Here is a 24,385-nt window from a genome sequence, read left to right on the forward strand (position 1 = left end):
CACAGGGAAATGCAGGTTTGAAGCTGGGGATGATTCAGAGAGGGAGGGACCTTCCATGGAGAGCACTGGGAAGGAGCCTCGGACAGTGCCAGGATACACCAGGCTACGCTCCTCTCATTCCCTTTAGGCACAGGGAGAAGGGATGGGCCAGCTCAAATCGCAGGTTGACGATAATGGGCAGAGACACTCCAAAAAAAACCTCCAACACACCATAGGAAAAAAAAAAAGAAAGGTTTTATTATCACCATTATCAACGTTTTCATTAGCTTAACACTGAATTGTAAATCACTCAATCATTACATATTGTCTGAATAAAACCTACAGACAGGAAAAAAGTACAGCAGAATCCTCTCCCAACAACAGACCAGCGGCCGGCGTCCCACCGGCGCTGCCGGGACAGCATCCCACCTTCCACCCAAGGCAGCCCACGCACCTCACAAACAACTCGCCACGGTGGCAAGCAGGCTGCCCGGCTCTATTGCCTGTGTTCCCTCCGGCTCCACGGAGATTACATCTCGCTTTAAAAGGACGTTAAAAACCTCCCCAAAGTTTTGGAGAGGCTTACAGAGACCAAAAAGAGCAGATCAGCTGCCCCCACTCCTATGGAAAGGCAAGAGGAGAGGCAGCAACCGCGTAGTGCCCCTGCAAAGCTATGGGTTTTCGAGGAGCAACTGATGAAGTAAAAAGGTTTAACCCCGTGAAAGCAGATGTCCCTACCGTGGCCAGGCCCCTGGGCAGTGGGGGTACAAGGCAAAGCGTGGGCACGCTGGCGCTGGGGAGGAGAGAGCGTGGATGGGCCGCGGGGTGGCTCCATCCCCGAGCAGAGGCCAGCTCTGCAGCACCGCCCCGGGGCTCCCCACGGGCAGCGCGGGATGGACGCTCCAGTGCAACAAGATGCTGCGGGCAGCCTCGGTCCCCTCGGGTCGGAATAAGGCCTCATATCGAGAGGGAAGAGATAACCCATGGAGGGAGCAGCGGGAGCGGGGCAAAGCAAAGGGAACCTGGAGGAAAGCTTGGTGGGAGCTCCCCTCCTCCCTGGCCAGCACAGAGCCAGCTCCCTCCCTGTCCCTGCCTTCTCCCGGCCATCCGCATGAGCAGCCCCTGCAGAAGACACCCTGCTCCTACCAAGGATGGGAAAGGAAGGACTCCCTGTGGTCTGAATTCAGGACTGTCACAAAACACGGGCAGGACACTGGCATCCCGGGTGGGTGGCAGGCCATGGCAGTGCTGCTGAGGGGTCTCCGGTGAGGCACTGCATCCCCGGGATGCCCTGTCCAGGCGGCACAGGGAGCAGGAGGAAGGAAAGCTCAGCGTGATGAGGCTGGAGGAATGTGTCTTGGAATCACCCTCCAAACCTCACTCTTCTTTGCTCCAAACAAAGCCAAAACCAGCTCCAGGGCGAGGAGATGGAATCATCAAAGCAGAGACCAGTGAGCAGCACTGAGTAAGGAGCAACAGCCCCAAAGAAAAAAACTGCTGCAGGATTTAAAGTTCCAGGCTGGTGGTTAGTGGAATCTGGAGCCCCGGTGGGCAGCTGTCCCAAGCAACTACAAAAACCTAGCTCCTGGGAAGCTGGTGGGCATGGCTTCAGCAGAAGGTGTGCCTCGATTCTTCCATCGGGTTGCTTCTGCCCCCGTCACCGCTCAGCGAGCAGAGCTCGCTGCTGCCCACGCGGCATCTCGGCAAGACAAAGCCCCTTCCTTCCCACGCGAGGGGGGGTCTCAAGCCCAAGCGAGGTGCCCAGCGTGTAGCGTAAATGCAAAGGCTGTCTACTGACCCAGCAGAGTGGGGTTTAACGATATAGCTTTGGTTGCCATTTTAGCTACTGGAAAGTCACGAAGGGAAAATCATTGGGTCGTAGCCTCTGTTTGCTGGTGCTCTGTAAAGGGCTGGTGCTGGCTCCTCCTCAGTTTCAACCGCTAAAGTGCAAAGAACCAAATGCTACAGGAAACTCTCCCTGGTTCCTCTCCTCCACCGGGATTAGAGCAGCTACCACAGGGAAGGGAGGGCAGAAGCGTGTCTACACCATGGGAAGAGATTGAGGTTCCCCAGGAAGGGCCTGATGCTGCTGTGGTGGGAGAGCGGCTGGGGCTAGGGATGGACGTGCGGCTGCTTGGTCACTGGGACGTTGGTCACTGAGCAGAGAGGGGTCTGGCAGTGTGAGTTTAAGACTCGTTAGCCACATTTTGAGAATACCTAATCGCTTGCACACTCCCCAGGGAATTACCACGTTGACAGACACGTGCTGGAAAGCCAGGCAGACCGTCAGACACAGGCAGGGCACAGGAGCGCAGCTCGGGGTCTCTGCCATGCCGAGTTTCACGAGCATCCCACAGACTTGGCTGCCGGGTCCTGGGTGGGCAAAGGGCTCATACAAGGGAACGAGACATCGATTGTACCACCAGGCAGCCCCTTCAGCGGGATTTCCCCTCCCTATGGGAACCTGGCATTTTCCAAAGCATCACTGTGCGCCGTGTGCCTGTATACGTTCATACCCATAGGGACACCCACAAACATACGCGCCTTGGCAGGTCTGCACTGGGGTAAACATGAAACAGTGTTCACTGATCAGCCTCTTTTCTAACTTTTTGGCTCAAATTTGGTAGCTGCAATTTCATTTTAGATGCTGGCTCCAGATCTCAACATGCCCTGGATCTCTCTACTGACGGCACTTTGCATTTACACGTCTCTCTCTCTCCTCAAAGCATTTCACAAAAAAATGTGAACTATTTCATCATTCATCGGGGCTCCCAGCACCACCGGGTCAGCGACCTGCTGCCTGCATGGCCAGCAGAATGGCAATCTCAAGAACAACATGGAGATTTTTCCTACGGGAAATGCTGCGAGAAATCCACAGGCAATGAACTGAGATGCTGTTTCGAAGCTGGTTTATTTTATGCACTGCATCACTGATAGAGCTGACTTAAAATCCAATATCCTGATCCTGCCACTTTGGAAAAATCTTTAGATGAGCCCAGCATTAGGTAACTTCTGAAGAACGGCACAGAACAGCCTGTTCCCGTTTTACACGTTAGTCCCCTGTGACCCTCTGCGAAGGTGCGATCTCTCTGCCTTGGGTGGAATTTTCTAACGCAATGGACAAATCCCACCTATGAAATGGACAAAATAACCCACAAAGCCTTGAAAGAAGAGCAGCTCAATCTGCTGCTCTGACAAAAACCCCTCCCTTTAGCTTGCCCCTGGTATCTCGAGGCAATTAGGCAGCTGTCAGGCAGAACTCATGTGGCCCCAGAGTGCAAAGGCTTTTTTGCTTTATCAGGGCTACAGTGGCAGTGGGAACCATTCTCATTGAGTTACAAATACTAGATAGCCTAAGAAAAACAGGGAGATTGAAACAGTCATGAAGTTTATACTGAAACTATTTTTTACCTCTGTAGTATGAAGTCACCTACAGCTGTTTCATTCTTCACCTAAGAGAGCTTTCATGTCAATGGGCACATATACTCACAGAGAAGTCTATAGCATGAATATATCTCACGAGGCAACAGCCCAGTCTTCGTTTTTTTTACAATCAAAGTTAATATGGATTTCTTTCAAAAGTGATGTCATTGAGATTGAAGACAATTATAAACCGTATCAACAATATGTACTACAGCCTGCAAGTCACAATCTGTGCACACCAAATGGAATATATTATTGCTTGTTAGCCTATTAGACTTTCTTTATAAAAAGATTTTTATACAGAGTACAGGATTATGACAAAACTAGCTAAGTAGTCCTCATCTTGAAAATACAACATCAATTCTTTCAACAAAGGCTTGAATAGTAGCTGAGAGTTAATGAACGATAACAAATATTTACTAATAATTTTATGGCCAGTTTGAACAGAATTTCTTTTAGGACTCTTTTCTGGTGTTTATTTACATATGCCTCTTTTCTTTTGGAAAAAAGTTGATAAAATATAACAAGGAACATAGAAATCAAAAGAATGAGTAAACTTCATACCAAGAACATTAAACATTTTTGAAAACACTAAATTATGTTATCTGTTAAAAAACATACAGCATTTTGTCTTTAAAGAAAAATATTTTTCCTGTTTTAAAATATTACCAACAGCATGTAATAAACTAACTTAAAATGAATTTCATAAAAAAGTTGTCTACTGTCTAAACATTACTAAAACATGCTTAGGTTGAGATTCTGTTAACTGCCTCAACATATTAAAAATAGCTCCTTCACAGGAACTTGTGATATTCATACTCCAGAAGACCTGCAAATTTAGAACAGTACATTGATAAAGGATCCGGTAGCTAGAAACACTAAATATCTATTTTCATTCCAAGCAAATAATTCTACAATGTCCTTTGAAACAATCCATGGCCAAGAAGTGGGGATGTGCTTGGCTGAACAATAAAGGCATCTGGCCCTTACCCTGCCCGTGGACACAAAGGCCCGCGCGCAGCGCAAAAGGGATGCTCCAGCCTCCCCTCGCGGCTGCGGGATGAAGACCCATGGATTGAATTGCAGAGGGAGGACCTTGTGTTGGCTCTGTGGCATCCCAGCTGTGTTGGGGCAAAGGGAATGCAACACCGGGAGACTGGGAAAATATCACATTTTTTGCCTGAACAAACCAGGACTAACCACGGTCACGGCTGCTTTTTGCTCAGACCACAGAGAGGACAAAGCCGCGCGCGAGGCATGGCCTCAGTGCTCTGCTCTCCCTGTGTGCGGGGGATTCCCACTGGGGAGAGATCATTCTGCTCTCAGCATCAGGATTTCTTTCTCTTCCACGGTAACAGTAATGCAGGTAACACTTAGGGATCAGCTCTCCATTTTTTTTGCAAGCAATCCTCCCATTACTATTAAAATGTAGAATTTCACGCACCAGGAACAGGGAATCAACCGTGAGCTGGGCAGCTATTTCTCTCTCCTCAGTCTCGTCCCTCATCATTGCTCACAGAACAAGAATACTATGGAGCCTGTCTCTTTTTTAAGTCTCCTGCTCCCCCCGTTTCTCCCCCTCCCCGACTATAACTAACAGCTAGACTCGGACAGAGGAAAAAAAACCTCAATCGGGACTTGCAAAGGGGACCAAAGTTTCGTTTTCAGCTGCTCATCACTAGCAAACTGCTACTTTTTACACAACCACACTGGCAATCCCAACTGTCATATCACATCACCTTAGACAGAAACTGGCAAGTCAAATTTGGGGGGGAAAAAAAAAGACAAAGGTTAGGCTTTATAAAAATAAACTATTCCAAGCCTGCGACTTGCCTTGGATGCTATACTGGGAGTCTTTAAAATGTTGGATAACTAGAAGACTTCTTTTTTAACTATAATACACCATGGTCAGTGCAGGAATCCCAGGCATGAGTGAAGCAAGAATTTAGATGGTAGGGTACTGTGCAACTCTCCCGGCCTCACTCTGCGCCCCGTGGGGACCCTCAGCAGGGCTCCTGTGACTCTGTTTTTCGAAGGAAGATCATCTGCACTTGCCAGTTCCCCTGATTTTGCTGTGTGTGGCAGCCAGGGCTTAGCAACATTCGCTTACTGGGGAGAAACAGGACTTGGAAGTGAGTAGAAACAAAAGCAAGAACCACTGGACTACAATCAACCACGGAAAAAATGCAGAAGAAAACAGGATGGAGCAGACTGTTAAAACTGCCTCCAAATTTCAGAATCTGACATGTTAACAAAAATAACACAAGTAGAACTGTAACGTGGTTTGTTTTTTTTACCCTGACAGTGACCTTTTAACACGATTAAAAACGTACGGAAGATAGTCCTCTGTGTTAAGTAGTCCTATTGTAACTGAACTGATCATCATCGAGCTTGCAGAGCTTTTGCGGGGGTAGGATATAGAGACATTTGCCCAGGTGTACAGGAACTGAGCTTTTCAACACACAGTCATTAAACAAAGTTTTTGGGGTGAGTATTTTTGGCCTATATAGTCTCCTACTCCCCATTAAAGACTGCAAAAATGTTGCATTCATCTTATTGGACACAGGAAAACCATGATTAACTCGCTATTACTGGCAGATAATGTCCAAACTAATTACCAACATAAAGTTTTCAGCATAACTTAAGACAGCCCTGTTACTCAGCTGCCAGGTTTGGGATGTACCTGGAGCTCCCCACGGTCCTTTGAAAGACATAGTTATTAAAAGATCCAGTGCTACAAACCACTAAATCTACCTAATCTATTCTAGTTCATACACATATTATACAATATTGCCTAGTACTCACTACATACCAAGAGGAAAAGATGCTGACTTGAATTACAGTAAATGTGCTTTTTTTAAAAAATAAAAATAAGAGAGAGAGCCACAACATAGTTTGACCAGCATGCAACAAACTTTCTTCAGCTAATATATAGAAATTGTCTAATACGTTTAGAAAAAATAATTAGTGAGAGGCCAGAGACGTATTTGATCAAGGAAATTAAGAGATTTATCTGAAATGTTGAGGCTTTTGCCACTGAAGACTCAAAAAACTATTCATTCTATGTCCCTTATCCTCCTTCCCTCTCCTTTATATATTCTTTTTACAGAGATTATTTTAAGGCCTATTACTTTTGCATCTATCCCGTAATTTATCTCAAAATAATTTAAAATGCCATAGACAAGCTAGGACCAAAAGCAACTGCATTTACCATCCACTCAACACTCATGCTTTTATTCTAACAAAGCTGAGGTCCACATGCAGAAATAAATGTTCAGTATGCCTCTACGACCGGTCACAAATCTGCTCATTCCTAAACGTGACATGGGACCTTCACTTTTAAATCGCAAAGTAAAACATCTCCAAAAGCTTGTTCTGAGACAGCAGTCACCAAATCCTCATTAGGAACGAAGACAAAACCTAGCCAAAAGAGGTCTATCAACAGAAAATCTTTGGAGATTCTCTGTGGTTTTGGATAACAAGTTTTTAACTGTCTGAAGGATCTAGCGCACTTACTCCAGCACGTAACTCTGCTGACAACCGCTGCTGCAGCTCAGCAGCTCAGAGAATGTGCTTTACTGGCTTAATCTACGCGACTCGTTTACAATTAGTGTTGCACTTTAATTAACAAAATATACATGCTGTGACCGCTGCGTCTTCAGATTCCTCACCCCCTACCTCTCCATACTTTAGGGATTGCATCTCCTCTTGCAGGACGCTTGACAACGTTTGTGGACTACCGGGACTGCCTAAAGCACCCTTCTCTCCACCAGGAAGGTTACGCGCTCCCCAGCACCTTCTTGTCAGATGACAAACTGAGGTTTCTTTCTTCTGCACCCCCAGAAACCTCAATCTCCTCTCCCGTGGCAGAATAAAACAGTCCTGTTTCAGGTCAGTCCATAGCACAACAGGAAGGGCAGCATCTCCAGCAGATATGTACCAGTACAAAGGAGACGGGAGAAAAGCAGGAGATAGAAGACACTGTGACTGAAGGATGCACAGCAACAAGTAAGGGAGTCAGGAAATTGCAGAACGTTGTATCTGACAATACAAAACATATCTCAAGCTGCAAGTCTGATGTTCAGCTCCCACTTCTAGTGGGGTTTTTTTCAGAGCAAAATTGCAGTTAATTAGCCTTCTAAACTCGAACTCTGTTCAAACTGTCTGGTCTAAGTAGGCGCTACTTATTCTCCCACCAAGTATGCTTCATCAGCAGTGTTAGACAAGTAATGCAGTAAAGACACTTGCTGGTAATTTGGCACAGTTTGAAAACACAGCAACACCACTGTTACAGTTAACATGATTCAGTGATAGGGAACTGATTTCTAAAGAAAGAGTTGCAGGTTTCTTTCTTTTTCTTCCTTTCAAGAAGAAAGAGCCTAAGGCTTCCTCTTACACTTTCTGCTCCTGCTCTTTTTAGGTCAGATATCGGCCTCTGAATTTTTCAGGTACTTTCTCATGAAAGAATCTGTATTAGAAATTTCTAAGACGCATCATCAAGAAAAATTCCTTCCTTACTCCCCCCAAATGCTTTCAAATGCTGCAACTTTCCAGGGTTAATGCTGATCTGAAACAAGGGTCCAAGAATGACAGCGAGAGAAGTGAAACAAGAGGTGTATGTCTAATTTGACAACTAGGACTCATGCCCCACGGCACCTCCTCCTCGGATGGAGAGGGCAGAGCGCCCTCCCCCTCGTCTTCTGTCTAAGGTCACTGGTTTATCCTCCTCTTCCAGCTCCACAAGAACTGACTGAACATGCATTGCGCTTGAGGTCAGAGTTCCAGCAAACAAAACCTTGACAGCATGTTTAAAAAACAAAAGCAGTTCCCCCTTCCTCACTCACTAAGACCTGTCACAGCAGGGTCCCACTGTGCTCTCCAAGGAAAGCTGTGAGGACTGACGCAGGAGCGGGCCTGTAGTGGGATCCACCATCGAGGAGGTTGGGAAGAGCTTGTACCAGCCGATTGCTAAAGTTGACAAATCCAGTTCTTCCAGCAGGACCCTGGCGACTCCCATGAAGTGCTTGCGTTCCATGCGTCCATAGTTTCCCCAGACTATCACCTTAGGAACAAGAGGGAGAGCACAGTTAATCCTCCAACCTGCACACTTGCTTGGGAAGCACAAACCTGATCAATCCTTCTTTCTACTCATCCAACTTCCTGGGGCTTTGCTACAGCCTGGGAAGAGCAGAAAGATTTACACTACCAACAGGCGACGTGAAGCTCTGGCTGATGATTTTACCTTTTTTTTTTTTTTTTTTTTTTTTTTTTAAGCACAGTTTTACAAATCCTAATGTTATCAGACTTCCCCCCACCCCAGCCATGGAAAAGAGGTGAATGTACGTGTGGATGAGACACCATTCTGCTGTTCTACTTGCTGGGCATGCACAAAGCATCCCTGGACCTGCAGCTCCAACACCTGCAGGTAAAACCTGGTCCTGGCACAGTAGCAAGCCTTGGACACAAGAAAAGGTGGCCAGTGGGAATGGAACAGGAAGGGCTCCTGATCTGCAAAAATACATCAACAAAAAAAAAGGTGGGCAAGAGCTTGGGTCATGAGCCAACAGTTTGAGGAAAAGTGCATGTCTTAACTTCTGCACTCAGAGCTCGTGACAGCGCAGAGGGAGACAAGGCACAGCTACTCACCTGGAGGAAGGGCAGGAGCCGAGCGCTGGCAAGCGGGACCGGTGACACAAGGGACACACATGGAGTGGCATGCAGGGGAAGCAGAACAGACTGCCGAGAAAGGCTTGCAGGCACAGAGGAAGGTCTAATGAAAGAGAGCTGGCAGACGAGCAGGGAAAGCTGAATCACACTTACGACACGATGGAGACCAGTGGGTGGAACAACAGATGTAGTGAGGGTCATGGGCTTAGGCATGCTGGAGGTCTGCGCGTGACCAAGTGGCCCTATGTGGCTCAAGACAAAGGTGACGACTGACTCCAGAGCGAGTCCGTGTTCTGAAGAGGAGAGGATGAGTACGATGGGTTATGATAGTGACTAGTGACCTCTGGCTAATCCTGACAGCTTCTTTCCCCTAGGCTCCAAATAACCAGAACATTACAATTTTCCGTAAAATGAGGTAGGAGAGACAACAAATGCCAATTATAAGCCAAAAATTAACACTCTAGGTCAGCACAAAATGGAGCAAGCCACTGCAGAAGGTTGGTTTGGTGGCACGGCTGCTGGCAAAGAGCCAAGCTCCTCATTTTATTCTCTTGGAATAAGTGCTTTTCCTGGCAGCAAGGCAGCAGGAAAGGAAACCCATGCAAGGCAAGGGCAGACCAAGCCAGGTCCCACCCCATTCCAGTCAAAAATGTGCAGTCTTGTTGCAACAGGGGAAAATGCTTCTAACCAAGATAAAAGAGGAAGAGTTCAGTAATGAGAAGGATCCAGCAGCTCAGCTGGCAATTCATACACCAGTGGAGGTAAGCAACAGAAACTTGCGGATTAATTAAATCAGTATTACCAGTGGATTTTAGCCAGGCTTTATTGGATGGAAATGATTTAGGTATGAATTAACAATGCAAATCACTCTGTGCTCTGGAAACATAGGTGCAGAATTGAAAAAACGAGCATGGCAGAAAATGCATGGCAGTAAAGAAAGTAGAAAAAGGTAGGATATGCGATTGGGAGATGGCCAAAACAAAGGACTCTGAATACGAATAAAACACAGAAGACAACCTGCACTGCAAGACTGTTTAGCATCTATAGGTACTACCTATCTCCTAACTGGGCGGGGGAAAAAAAAATAAAAAAATAAAAATCAACCTCCTTTTCCTGGTAGGCACTCATGTTACTCAAACTGATGATTATTTGACACCCTGCCAGGTATGAAAAAAAGGTTTTCCTTTCCATTCATTATGTTCAGATCAAGTGCATTCAGTTCAATGTGAAAACATTGGCTTTTTCTCATCTATGTTAATTACCCCCATCCCTTGCCAAACTTAATCTCTTCCAGCAGAGGTGGAAGAGAGAGATGGGCAGACCTGAGACTTGCTCATCTTACCTGTAATACTTTGCCCTGTGGGCTCTCAGCAAACAGTAACACCTGATTGTACAAAGGATCTAATGATTTGCGAGCCACTTTTGTCTTCTTTTTCGCAATGCACACGCCATTCTCTAGCAGGTAAGCTTTGATGTAAGCAGCTGGAAAAAATAAATATGGTCAAACATGAAAAAATCTTCATGCTCACTTTAGAAAAGACAGAGTGCCATGTCTCGGGTATTTCTAAAGAAGGCATTTACAGCAGTGAAAAGGTTTGCTCAACCAGCCTTATTTTCAATACCGCATACAGACTGCTTATTTCTGTAGAAGCCAAGCGGAACTAAATTTTTTCCTATTCACAAGCATCACAGGAGGCTGGGGGTCCATGAATTACTTTAGGAGGTCAAAGCATACTACCTGGCAGTGTTTTGGAGCCGGGTTTTGGTGTCAGTCCTCGAGCCTGAATGATATCCACTTCTAGCTGCCCATTTCGCTCTTGCAAGCCAATTTCCACATCCCCTAAACCAAAATGTCAAAATAGACAGAAGACTTTCAAAACCACATATCTGTGGGCTACTAAAATGTTAAAAAAACCCCAATCCTCACATCACGCCTGCTACAAGCTGTAACAAACTGTAGGCCCCGAGTGCCTAATCTCCTCCTGCGTTACTCTGGAGCAGCTCTGCAGTGATTCAAGCCCACATTTTCAAAAGCAATCTCTTAATGTCAGCCCTCTAACATGGCTTTGGTGACTCAGTCTCATGCTCTTCAGTGGCAGCTAGCCTCTCCCCCCTCCCTAACTGGAGTACCTAGAGTTGCAGGCTGCTTTGGAAAATGCAATTATGGTGGACCGTAAGAAAACCTTTACAGAGCTCAGTGGCCTTAGAAAGCAAGTAAAACACCAAGATGCACGAGGTGCATTTTCAGCATTTTAGCTGTGTTTTACTTAGTCTATGCCTTTTGGACCTGACGGAGGAAAGCATAAAGCTGGTGCTCTCCTACTAGCACCACATTGGCAGCGATCAGCAAAACCTTTCAGCCAAGCTTACTTGATTTAACAGAGAAACGGAGCGGAGGAGTGGTAGAGCAGCAGATGTTGGACATGTTATCATGTTATTAGGTAGCTTGTAGGAGCGGTCTGTTCAAGATTAAATTAAAGCTACCTAACATCTTTGTGTTCCTTACCCATCGAGGTGGTGGCCAAGGTCTGACGCCCAACAAATTGTGCAGGGCCCATGCTCCCCAGGAAGTCACTAAACTGCCCAGCAGATGCCAGATGGACTCCACTGAAATTCAAGCTGCAAGAGAAATTGATTTTGGCAAGTGGTTAATTTGCATTTTAAAGCAATCCAGTAACTAAAGAACTAGATTTAATATATCATTGAAATGAATGACATCTACAGAAGTCTTTCTCTCTCACAAAACTCCCTGATTTCTAGGCAGTTTAGTTACATGGAATCCATTTAAAATCCCTTTCCTTGTACAAAAAAACCCAACAAACCAGTAATGGTTGCAGTCACCAGCTGGTTAATACTTGTTTAACTATAACTAATTGTCTGTAATGAAAATCTCTGCCATCTCAGACTCATATGCAGCCTGTCACCTCTTCCAGATAACATTATAACCTAAGCAGCTTCCTAGCATAGCTTATAGGATCTCTCTTGGTAGCTGTCCCTTCCCAGTCTTCTTTTCTGGGTAGAAAATAATGCCTCTAGAGCAGGAGGTAAAAGTGAGATGAGGGGTGCTGGCATCAGTTCCCTTGGGGCTCAATTCCCTATTCGTTTCTTACACACGCACAGAGCTATGCATCTCTTTCTTGACCAAAAGACCCCATTTCTTACTGCTGAACACCAGAAGCACCCATCACATCCACTGTGTGGTTTTCATATCTGCTTCCACGACCAGGCCTGAAGTGATCATGAAGAGGACCTGAACATGGGTGCAAGACTAAAGGGACAACACCCTCAAACAGCAGCAATGCCTCTACCACTGTCATTGCAGCAAACCAGGGGGACACAGCTCCCAAATCTATTCACCAGGCACGCGAGGCTGGTCTATGGCATGGCTACAGATGCTGGTCACTGCACTGGACATGTGTGAAGCAACGCAAAAGGGTCAAAACCTGTGGTAGACTGATACAAATCAAGGTTTACCCAGTTGTACCCAATTTATGCAGCTGCATCACAGGCTGTGGGAAAACTTGCTGCCCCACTTGCTGCAAATGGTTAAGGAAGAAGGTCGAGGCCACCATTCGACACCAACTTTTGGCCTACAGGCACAGAATCATAGAATGTGTTGGGTTGGAAGGGACCTTTACAGGACACCTAGTCCAACCCCCCTGCAGTGAGCAGGGACATCTTTAACTAGACCAGGTTGCTCAGAGCCTCATCAAGCCTGGCCTTGGAGAAATGTCTCCAGGGATGGGGCCTCCACGACCTCCCTGGGCAACCTGTGCCAGTGTCTCACCACCCTCATTGTAAAGAACTTCATCCTAATGTCTAATCTAAACCTGCCCTGCTCTGGTTAAAAACCATTGCCCTTCATCCTATCGCTACGTGCCCTTGCAAACAGCCCCTGCCCAGCTTTCTTATAGGCCCCCTTCAGGGACTGGAAGGCTGCCATAAGGTCTCCCTGGAGCCTTCTCTTCTCCAGGCTGAACAACCCCAACTCTCTCAGCCTGTCTTCACACGAGAGGTGCTCCAGCCCTCGGATCATCTTCATGGCCCTCTGCCAAACTGTGGCATCTGCCAAACCGAAACACGGCTGCTGAAACACAGGTCGGGGGGTTTGTGCCAGGGTACCCAGGCCACCACACTGGGTTTTGCACTCCGTCTCTGGGGAGGCTGCTGCACACCAAAGTCAGGCACAATTATGAACCTCCTGCACTTTTCCAAATGTCCTTGGCAGGGAACAATTACCCATGTCATGACACAGCTCCCTGCTGCCCCAAATTAATTTCTTAGAAAGGATGCCGCCAGGAGGCTGCATGTTCGGTAGAAGCGAAGCTGGAGAGGGAACCCTGCCTGCAGGGCAGGCTGGGGACCGCAGGCTCTCACGCAGCCTGAGTCAGCCACAAAGATTCATTGATTCCCCCCTGCAAGCCAGTTACATTTAAAAGACATTTAAAAAGAAGAAATTTTTTTAAACCCTATTCTCAGCCAGAAGAGCATTAATTTCAGGTTGGGATTTCAGCTCTCATTAGCTATTTGCAGACCTGGTCTCAGCCCCACAGGAATATTTATTTATTCATATGAGGAACGAGGAAGCCAGCACACACACCTCAGCATCTTGCTATGCACGGGACTGGAGAGGACGAGTCACTGGCACATGTCCTCATGACAGGTTCACAGGGTGGCTCAGCTCACTGTGACGGGGGCACCGAATTAAACGGCCAGACTTTTCCACAGAGCACTGCACCTCCCCTCTGCGCTCACCCAGCTCTGATTATCACTGCTACGCAGGGAGGGGCTGAGCCTTCAGCATGGAAAAACCTGCCCTTGAGCTCTTTACAAATGTCACCTTTGTGAAATGACGGCGGAGGGAGCCTTGGCATCCTGGAAGACAGGCTTGGGAGGGGCTCTGCACGAGGTGGATTCTCCCTGGCTTGGTGTTTTTTCACCCTGCATCCACTGTTTGCGCAAACACTCCAGGTGGTATTTTGAGATACAACAGAATCAGCAGGATTTATAATTGGCATTAATTATGGAGAAGGCTTGGATTTTTCTCACTTTTCAGCATCACCGACTCCTCAGATGCACCCCCGGTGTCACCGTCCATCTCGGAGGCAGAGGTAGCGTGGGGTACCCTGTGGGTCCGCAACTCCTGCCCCATCACCCAGCCGCATCTGCTCCCCTCCGGGAGCAACGTCCTGTGCGCAGGACCAAGGCAGAGATGCTGGGTGTGTAGCAAGGCTGCCGGAGACAGACTGTGCACAGAGACACCCCCAGGACTGGTAAAGCTGCAGGGACAGGGACATGAGATGGGGAAAGCAGGGGAAGGGGGAGCCCGGAGCCAGACGGGCTTTATCAGGCTTATGATTTGCCCACACAAGGAGGGAAGAAGTGAGTCCTGGTGCACGTGAGGACCAGCGAGAGTCTTCAAGCCTGCTGGCTCAGGAATTTTGAGTTGCCCATTGAGTGTCATAAAATCAATGAAAACTAGTGCTTAGAGAACCCAAAATAGTTCAAGAAAAAGGAAACCTGACAAAGAAAGACATAAGATTCAGCAGGAGATGAATGGACTATCAGCCAGAAGGTAAATGTTTTCTTTATTCTCCTCAACTCATGGAAGATAAATGGGCCAAGCCTGGGTCTCACTCCTACCCTGGGGAGTATGTGACCTGAACGAGCACGTAAATAACAAGCTGGCAAGACAACCCACAGCCGTTCAGGGAAATGTTCACTGCTGCGCTCAGAACAGATGCTTGGGCTCATTAACAAGATGCCGAGGACCAGGACAGCGGAGGGGAAACCCAGGACCGAGCGGAGCCTAGCACTGTGAGAGCCCACAGCACACCCAGAACCAGGTCTCAGAGAGATCCCTCTCTGGGGTGAGCTCCAGCCGCGTTACTGCAGCAGGAACACAAAGTGGGAGAAGACCACCCACAGAAACTCCACTTGCTGCAGGAGAGCAAAGAGACACCCTTCTGGCCCCTGAATACTCAAAATAATTCACAAAACCTGCCCCAGGAGACCATTTCCCCTTACCTGCTGGGAGAGAGTCACATCAAAGGCTGATGCCAAGTATTTGTCGGTGCTTGATACGTGCATGGAGAGAAACCACTCGTGCTGTCACACACCAGCTCACCCCTCCTTTGGGCAACACTGCTCCCAAAGGCTCTGCCCAGCAGCTGGGGCAGCTCCGGAGAAAATAAAAGCATCTGGTAACGGAGCAGCTCATGCTACAGCCTACATCAGTGATACGGAGCAAAATAGCAGAGCATGAAGAACCATGTTAAAAAGCACAAGAACAAGAGCTGTTGGGCTAAAGGTGAACCAATTGCAACTGGCAGTGTTTACAGCAAAGCAAATGCTGTTACCACCACACAGACTGAGAAGACAGAGGGCTCAGGATGACCTCAAAGTGCTAAATGCTCCTCAGTGCAAATTACAGCGAGAGGGCAGGACATTGCTGCAGGGACACCAGGGCTGTGCCGCAAGCATGGACCCTCCCAAGGGGAGCAGCGGAGCTGCTGCTCCAATGAAGCTGCTGCTGCTTTCTAGCACCGAGGCGGATCTGGAGAGGAAAGGCAAGAGCCCACTTAAAAACACAGGCCAAGGTCAAGACTCCGGCAGTTCGGGTAACAGCCTCAGTTAATAGGTTTACTAGCACTATATGAAACTCAATATTAGGTTAGACAGTAATGTTCCCCATTCTTGTTATATTTGACCGGGAAGGGAAGATGTTGGGAATAAATTCTTTAATAGATTATGCCGTTAGCTGGCGGGACTGGCTGCTAATTTGCACAGAGGCTGACCTTTTGCAGTGCTGCTTCATTAGACATTAGAAGCAGCAGCTCTAAATCAGGCTCCTTGGCTTTGACCGATTCCTGGACATATATTTGTGTATTGCCAATAACCCTGGAATGGAAACAATTTCTGTCTGGAAAAATCATAACCTACCTCCAAGAAAGCCATTGCTTCTCCCTTGAGAGGAGAGGGAAGGGGAAAATAAAACTGCAGAAATTTAGTATGAACGTGAATTAAAAACAGCAGGAACCATTTAGCTGCATTGGCTAAATTTAGGATGCTCAAATCCAGCTCAGTGAGCTCTGTCTGTCAAGTGCTCGGAGAGAAGCTGGGATGCTGAGGTGAAGGGGCCACGCACGGTGTGATTCTGAGACTGGTGGGACAGACCTTCCCCATTCACTCGCCTGCTTTTCCTGCAGCTGAAGCAGGGAGGCAAAGAGCTCCAGGGACCACCATGACTTCTTTCAGGTCTTTAAACGCAGCCCTGCTGCTCCCAAGAGACCTCCCCAGCCACGCTGCCACATGCTGCACGCTCAGCAGACTCTTCCAGCCTGACCTCTGAAGAAACTAAGCAGTTTCTCAACCTGCCCTTGATTCAGCAACCGGCTCTCCAGCTGAACCACCACATGCCAGATGCGCTCCCGAAGTGATCCGCCGCAGGTGACAGTGGTGGCTCCACCTTGGGTGACAGCCAGCAGATGGGTTTCACAGGCACTGGTGCAACCCTGGAAAGCCCTTCCTCTCCCATCACCAAACATACCTCTCACGGGGAAAAATCGCTACAACCTGGTTATCACCAATACAAAATGTCTTTTTTTTTTTTATTGCAGTCTAAAAAGAAGTGCTAAAAATAGCCGGAGGAATAAAGTGGAAGCCTTTTGCAGCTGATTTGCAAATAGCAACTGTCATAACCAGCAGTGCCCTGGGGACCGCGGCTGCAGCAGGACCATCTCGTGCTGACAAACAGCCGCACACAGAGAAGATTAACAAGTGACACTTGTCAGCCTTTTGTCTAAAGGGCACAAATCCTCCACTGAGCAAGGGCAGCGCAGCCTTTTGAACAGGAAAGCGAAATTAATTATCTCTTCTCTGGCCCTCTGCTTGCACTAATCATGATTCATGGGCTCTGCTTTGTGACAGCTGAATGAGAATGATTTTAATGAAGTTAAAGATTATGGGGTTTGCTGTGGAATTGGTTTTAAGTTGAACGTGACACTGTTATTGACCTGAAGGCACAGAGAGAGTACAGGGAGGTCAGTGACACCTCTGGGGTGTCAAGGACAAATGAAGGGCATTTTGCTGGAGGACCTGCAGAACACGGCTCTACCCTGTAGGTAAGGAAGCAGAGCAGGGGCAGGAGCAGAATGACACCCTGGAGACTCCTGATCCTGGGGTCTCCAAGCCCTTTAAATGTGAAGCAGCATCAGCAGAAACCTGCACAAACATTAATTTTGTTTGCACAGGTACCAGTTCCACCTCAAGGCTCAGTACAGACTGCAAAACCCATTTCAGACACACGGATAAAACAGCCATTTCTAAGCCCAAGCTGTCCCTGGCACAGCAGCCAGCTAGCGTGGAGGCACGGCAGCAGGGACACCCCATGGGACAGCAGGGGACAACGGCTCCCCTTGCAGTCGTCCGGACACCCGCGAGAGGGAGACAAGACCCCGCAGACGCCAGGCGACAGGGCCAGCAGCGCCCACAGCCCAGGCACTGCCCGCACGCGTCCCCACGCAAAGCGTGTACCTCGTCACCATTCCCACGATAAGAAAAAGGTGACTGAATAAAAAAAAAATAAAAAATAACTTCTTTTGTGACACGTTTATATGCAGAATAAAACCGTGTGCTCAAACTTCAAACTGGGGCTGAGACTGCCTAGATGTTCTTCTTTTTAAACACAACATTCATGATCCTGATTATTTAGCAAATCTGTGCAGCAGCCTCTGACGACTGTGCTCCTGCATTGCGCGCTGTAGGTCAGGGCATGTGAAATCTGTCCTCTGTAGCATAATTTAAGAGTGGCTTAGAGGCTCTTTGCCAGCTGCTTGCTCCTCTGTTCTCTCAAGGTAGCAACATTTCCTGACCTACCCATTGCAAAGCTCTGTGTCCTCCCTCTCCACGTGTAAAGCATCGAGAAGTTGGCTCCTTCAAGGCAAGGTCACTTTTCTTCAGATATATTCAGATGGAGAACTAGCTGTTCAAAGCTGACTTATAAACTGATCAGGATTTGAATGCCTAGATGGAAAATGCTGATTTCCATATAAAATGGCATAAAGAAAATTCAGAGCCCCTGTGCTGATGCCTCTCATACCGCATACATGGCTCTGCTCAGCCTCTTCCACACCCCCACCCGTCACTGGCTGCGCATTAGCATGCAGAGCATGTAACAGCACAGACACATTTAGGGAAAACGTATCATTAATTTCTTTTCCTGTCCGTGCGGAGTTTGTCTGACCTCTTTTCTAAATCTATTTTTAAATTGCTTCTGGGACTCTGTATGCCAGGTACATACCATTATGCTGCTGCAAGCGTCTGCAGAATCAGCTTGTCAAAACCTTGCAAAACTCGCAGGAAATATGGTAAGAAGGCATCTTCACGGGTCACCCACTCCACACCCAGGTCCCAAGGCCAGAGCAGCTTTATTTACATCATTCATGACAGCTGCTTGTCTAACCTGTTCTTAAAATCCCTCCCTAGAGAATTTATTCCTGTGCTTTGCATTTTCCTTCCAAACCTTCTTCCAGTCCTTCCTCTTTGCACATCAGTCCTCAACACCATTCGTGAGCTATCAGCTCAAAGCACAGACCAGCATATTTCCTTTCTCTTGCCCTTGATACAGTACTTTTTAATTCTGTCTTACAAGACTTTGGGACTGGGGTTGACTGTGCTAACTCATAATAATGGCCACACATTGGCTCTGTCTGAGCAGAAGAAATGCAGAGCAAGGTGTTCATCTCCTGCTCCCTTCACAGGCTGGGTGTGACACCCTTTTGTTGAGGAGCTCTGCCAAGAAGAGGGGTATTCTGAGAGGATTCTGTGTGTGTCCCCGTTGGACCAAATCCCCAATTACTGCCTCTCTATTACACTTGCACATCTTGACTTTTGCAGAGCTGCACTGCTCCGCTGCTGTGGGGTAGTGGTGCTGGCAGATAGCTTCAACACACCCACCCCTGGCACACCCAGAGAACAGCTATTTTCAGAAGATAACATTTTGTCTTAGGCTTTTCACGATTTTATTCACACTATCCACAAAACCGCCTATTTGCCATCAAGCGTTTAATAGCAATACACTCTTGAAGAGGTGCTCCACTGTGTCTAGTAGGTCCATGGGATGTGATTGCATCTACGGTTCAGAAATTATTGTTCTGTTCTCATAAATATTTTCTAAAAGACTTTTTTTTATCATCTTAGTGCACAAAATTGCAATTAATAAGCAAGTCGCCTAAATACAGCCATTCAGCTGAATGGTTTGACTTGCACAGCTGAACTAACAAATTTACTATACGTTACATCTAATGCATACCTAAGTTCTCCAGCTGTTTTTAAAAACCAGGGACAGCAACACATACTTCCTTCATCCACAAGCAGGAAAGGGGGGAAGTCTCCTTCGAGACGGATAACATATTTGATAGTTATTTTATTTGAGAATAAAAAAAAAAGTCATCAGAAGTCCAATTTCAGGGAGCAGTAATGTACTGTATAACAATCACACTCATCCATATTGCATGTTAAGGTCTTTTAAATCGCATCTTACAGGCAGAAGCCACGTAGGTATCTATCAGCTAAGGAGGAAGGCAGAACTGGTTAATTTAACGTCCACTGCCCCTATCTTAAAATATTTATGGTGCACATGAGGAATTATTAATGCAATATGCATCTGACTATGTTGTCAGGGGATTGGGCACACAGCCCCTTACCCAGTCAGAGTCAATGTGAATGCTGCAGGAGCCTTTTCTGGAAGGGTTTTCTACGAGTAATTATCCCTGCGGGACCCAAACCCAACCCAACCCCACCAACCGCACACCTCTGCTCCGCCAGGCAATGTCCCCGTCTCTGCCTCTCAACAAGCTCCTCTTCTCTCCTGGCCACTCCACTTTCTGTAACATTTTTAGCACCGTGACGTGCCGTCTTATGTGCTGTAACACCCCACACTCCGCTTGTGTATCCGATTCCTTCTGCTGTATGAATTCTGCCACCTAAACAGAGCTATAAAAACTATACAGTGAATTATGTACAAAGATCTCCCCCATTCCCTTACCAGGCTAGCTCCATTTTTAGCAATCACAAGTCATCTCAGACACACCGAATAAAAGATAGCTACCTGTCTTCAGAGAGCAATTTTGCCTGTTCCCAAGAGGTTCCTGAAGATGGGATTCACTGTACTTACTGCTGTAACTACAGCTCTTAAGGTTGCATCCTCTCTGAGCCTTGCTGGTCAAGCTTAACACCACAAAAAGGATGTGCCGTTGCTGAACAGGCTGACTAATTTCTTGGCATATTGCAGAAACAATCTCCATGCCTTTCCCGGTTTCCATCTCGAAAGGTCTTGATTTCTCATAGCCTGAACTTTATCAACAACACATTTCATTCCATTTTCTTAAAAGGACTTGGATAAAAGGAGACCCCAAAAGATAATTTGCTATAAAAGAATCTAGAAGTCCCCTGGTTTTGGATGACAAAAGAGAGACATTCAGTGAATAGCTATGACATGAATCTCCTGAATGGTGTGTTTAGGAATCAAGTCTTTTGGTAATTCTCAAATGACGATGGATAATTTTTGGTGAAGGAAAGCAAATTTTCACACGGCCATGTGGTGACAAGCCAGCCCAGCATTTTCTCTAGGTTCCTTTAAGTTACTGCTCCATTGTGAAGCAGAGATGGGCAGGTAGCTCTCCTGCCTAAGTCCCGGTACTGGTCCAGCCCTGGATGCACAGATGGGAGGACTGGTACAAGCCGTAGCCTGCAGAAACAGCATGAGACAGAACAAAGCTGAGAGGCACGAGATGCCCAGTGCCAGGCTGCATTCTGCCTCCAGCCCTCGTCACAACGGTGGCTTCAGGCAGGGCTCAGGCTGGTGCTGCCCGCACGACAGGGAGAGAGATGATACGGCTAATGACAAGATGCTTCCTTGCTGGACAGGCAGACTCATCTCAGACAGTACAAGAACAATCCCCTAAGTCTTTGCTAGTCATCACCTGCTGTGCTTTTCTAAGGTAAAAATCACCTTAGCTCTCCATAACTTAATGATCTCAGCAGTAGCCAGCAAGAATAAAAAAGCCGATGAGTACCACTTATTAGGGACTATGGCAGCTAGCAGTCCTTTGTTCCAGGTTCATTTTTGTCTTTCTGCTCCATTTTCAGAAAGAAAAGTGGTTGGCAGGAATAAGTTACACCTAAGTCCAGAATCTAGTGCTTTCTGAATGTTGTACATGGTCTCGTGCAGCTGCAGCAAAACCCAGCCAAAACAAGATGTAGGTTGTGCAAGAGCCAGGATGGAGCTGGAGATCTCTGTTGAATCTCAGGGGTTGGTTTGTGAGTTGTTCCTGTATTTGGAACTTATCCCTGCAGTAAATGCGGTGTCCTGAGACTACCCGGTAGGCACTTGCTACAGTGGGTAACTGTCCTCTTATGCAGATTTTTAAGTACATACATAGAAGAAAACACTCACTGCTGCAGAGATTTGCAACCAGTACTAAAATTGGACTGAATTCATTATGAAAGGAAACATCTGTGTGTACAAAAGCACAACCAACCTGTCAGCAGCAGACCTGTCCTCCAACAACAGGAGGAGGACATCAAAGTTAGAGAGCACATCGCTTCCATACCCTGTCTGAAGGCAGGCTATTGCCGTAAAGATCCCACAGACAAGGAAGCAAAAAGGTAGCAGCACGGCTTAAGATCTATGGAAACTGAAAAAAGCAAGACCCCGAGGTGAAACATCACCCCATAATAACCGGTTAAGTCCTAGAAAGTGTAAGAAATAGTCCAAGAGCCAGCACGTTGTGAAGAACAACTCAGAAGACACAGCGAAGGCGTGACAGATGGTGTCCCTGGTCCCCGGCTACAGCACCTGGATGTACCAGGCTTGGTGCCTGCACGGGGCGGTGAGAGCGTGAGTGAGCGAAACCTAGAAGTGTGAATGACTGAAAACAGTTTCGTTTAGAATAAATATCACCTTTCCCTTCTATAAGGTCTCACATTGAGTTTTATTATATTAATTTCCTACACTGGTGCACAACCACTGTGCAGTATAAAAGCTGGGTAATATAGCTGGGGGACTTTTTGTGCGGCAAAAAATTAAACGGAGCAGTGTGTTGACATTGTTAGCACTTACTGGCATGCGCACGAGCTTAAATTCCAGGAGATACATCCCTTAGACCAGCTAATCTTCAGTATACTTTGTCTTCAGGTAAAACCCTAAAGGGAATATTTTCTTGAAGAAGGGTCTAGCATACCTGAGAAGTATTTCCCTCCATAATAAGCCTATCCATAAAAAAAACCACCCCGGATTTCATGCACTCTGGTATTCACAGGAAAAGCAGCATTGCTCAAATTCATGCACTACAGAAAATTCTTCAACTGGGATGCTTTGCAGTGGCACTGAGCAGCTGTAGCTGGCTGTAGCCAGCTTGCCACAACAAACATGAAAGCAGTCCGTCAGCATCACTTTGAAAGCACGTTCGTACGACTGACAGCAGGTATTTTAAAACCTTCTGCAGCAAAGTTTCACTAAATCTTTTGCCATTTCAGTGTGCCACTTTTGGAAGTTGTCCTTTTAGTCCTTGAATTGAAAAGGATTATAAAAACATATGGAACTTGGGAAACAAACCCTCTTGGAAGATGAGGTTTTGAATCCATTCTCTTTCCTGTGTGAACATAATGAAGAGATGCATGGATAGGAAGAACTAGGGCAACCTCATCTTGCTGAAAATTGGTTTTTTGACAGTCACTGGTGAAAACTCTCTCTGACCTAGGAGCATCTGCATCAGTCAGAAACCCATCATTAGAAAGAAAATAAACTTGCCTCAGCTAACACAGTCATATGAATCTTCATTTTGCCTCCCTGGGAACACAGCTCCAGCAAACGAGAGAGGTCAAGAAAAATCTGATTTAGGAGAATACATTTCTGTTCCTCAAAGCTATTCCCCATACAATTCCTTTCTTTATTGCAGTAAAGGAAAGCAAAGAAACTGCCCTCCTACCATGTTTCAAGAGAACAGAGCCCTCTTAGTTCTTTGTACTCTCAGCCACGTTTGCTTATCACTTCCAGCTCAGACAGCCAGCTGCAATTCCCACCGGCTTTCCAGAGGAGATCAATTATCCCACCTAGGAACAATGCATCCAGGAACCACTTAATCACACTTTTCAGAGAAGTAAGAGGAGAACCCATCCCACCCCTGGCAGAGGGGCTGGCGAGGATGTCCTGGCAGTGTTCGAGGTTGGAATACCAAACGTTAGACTTGTTCTAATAAAGACATTTGGATTGTAAGACAATATTTTGCTTTCTTTGTTGAGCTGATAGCTACATGCCGCCTGCCTTCAGGGTAAAACAGCACTTGTATGGGTGCAATAGTTTGTTGGCAGAAATATTCTCTCTCCAGGAAAGCGCAATCAAAGCCGCCAGCATGTGCAATGATAGGACACAGACCTTTCAGAGAATTATACCCCTTCCCAGGAGGGTAAGCTATGTAAATATAAAAAGGAAAGAATTCTACTCTGCACGAAAGCAGATTCTTGCCCCACATTGCCAAGGGATTGAACTTAATCACTAATCCTCTGCATCTCGTAGTGGAGGCAGAACTCCAAGCCACAGGACTGTGCTGGTGTAGCAGGAATATTTCCCCAGAGACAGCAGCTCACAGAAGAGATAAAGTACATCACAGCTTTGGAGTGACAAGATTGCTATCGCAGCCTGTGCCTCATTACTATTTCCAACCTTCAGCACAGATCTATGATGCCTTTCCAGGATTAGCCTACTTCTAAAGCTAAAGAAAGTCTCTCTTAATTTACAGCCTGTTACTTATTTAATACCAGAATCACATTAATTGAGAGCGCCTTTGGACTATCACGGCATTTTAGCAGTAGAGTGTACTTGGAATACCACGTACGACTAGAGAGTGTACGGAGCAATGCCAAGTGTGGCACTTGGCTTAAACAGAGCACGTTTTAGGTATACAAACATTTTGGCCTCCTACCTAGAGGCACGCAATCTGACAGTATATATTGCCCCCTTTTTTAAATACTGGGGTTTTTTTGCCTCCAAAGATTCCCATGAATGGTCATCTTAATAAAATGATAATCTCCATATATGTCTTCAAATAATGGAAATACAAAAATAAGACTTGGAGACAAATCAGCCCCCAAAGTTCTAGGCTAAGGATCCCCTGCTTTGCATTCTGGTATAAAGCCTAAGCGCAGCAAAGCGTGTTATAACTTTTCTTGGGGTCAAAAAACATGTCTACAATACATTCTTTTAGGACACTGTAACTCAGATGAAATGAAAGAAAGCTTGTTACCAAAAGTACAC

The 24,385-nt window shown here is 46.6% G+C and overlaps 1 protein-coding gene across 1 annotated transcript in view; it reads right to left on the bottom strand.

Annotated features, from left to right (window-relative positions):
* Positions 1–217: 217 nt before the first annotated feature.
* RIMS4 (regulating synaptic membrane exocytosis 4) overlaps positions 218–24,385 on the bottom strand; it is a 59,924-nt gene continuing 35,756 nt past the window's right edge. Inside the window, exons 3-6 of the mRNA XM_063349931.1 lie at positions 11,576–11,688; positions 10,808–10,909; positions 10,412–10,551; positions 218–8,464 (exon numbers count right to left, since the gene is read on the bottom strand). Of these exons, the coding sequence (XP_063206001.1) occupies positions 8,246–8,464; positions 10,412–10,551; positions 10,808–10,909; positions 11,576–11,688 (574 nt within the window). The 3' untranslated portion in view covers positions 218–8,245. The remainder of the gene's footprint in view (positions 8,465–10,411; positions 10,552–10,807; positions 10,910–11,575; positions 11,689–24,385) is intronic.

This window comes from Chroicocephalus ridibundus, chromosome 12 (genome assembly GCF_963924245.1).
Source record: "Chroicocephalus ridibundus chromosome 12, bChrRid1.1, whole genome shotgun sequence".
Lineage (NCBI taxonomy): Eukaryota > Metazoa > Chordata > Aves > Charadriiformes > Laridae > Chroicocephalus > Chroicocephalus ridibundus.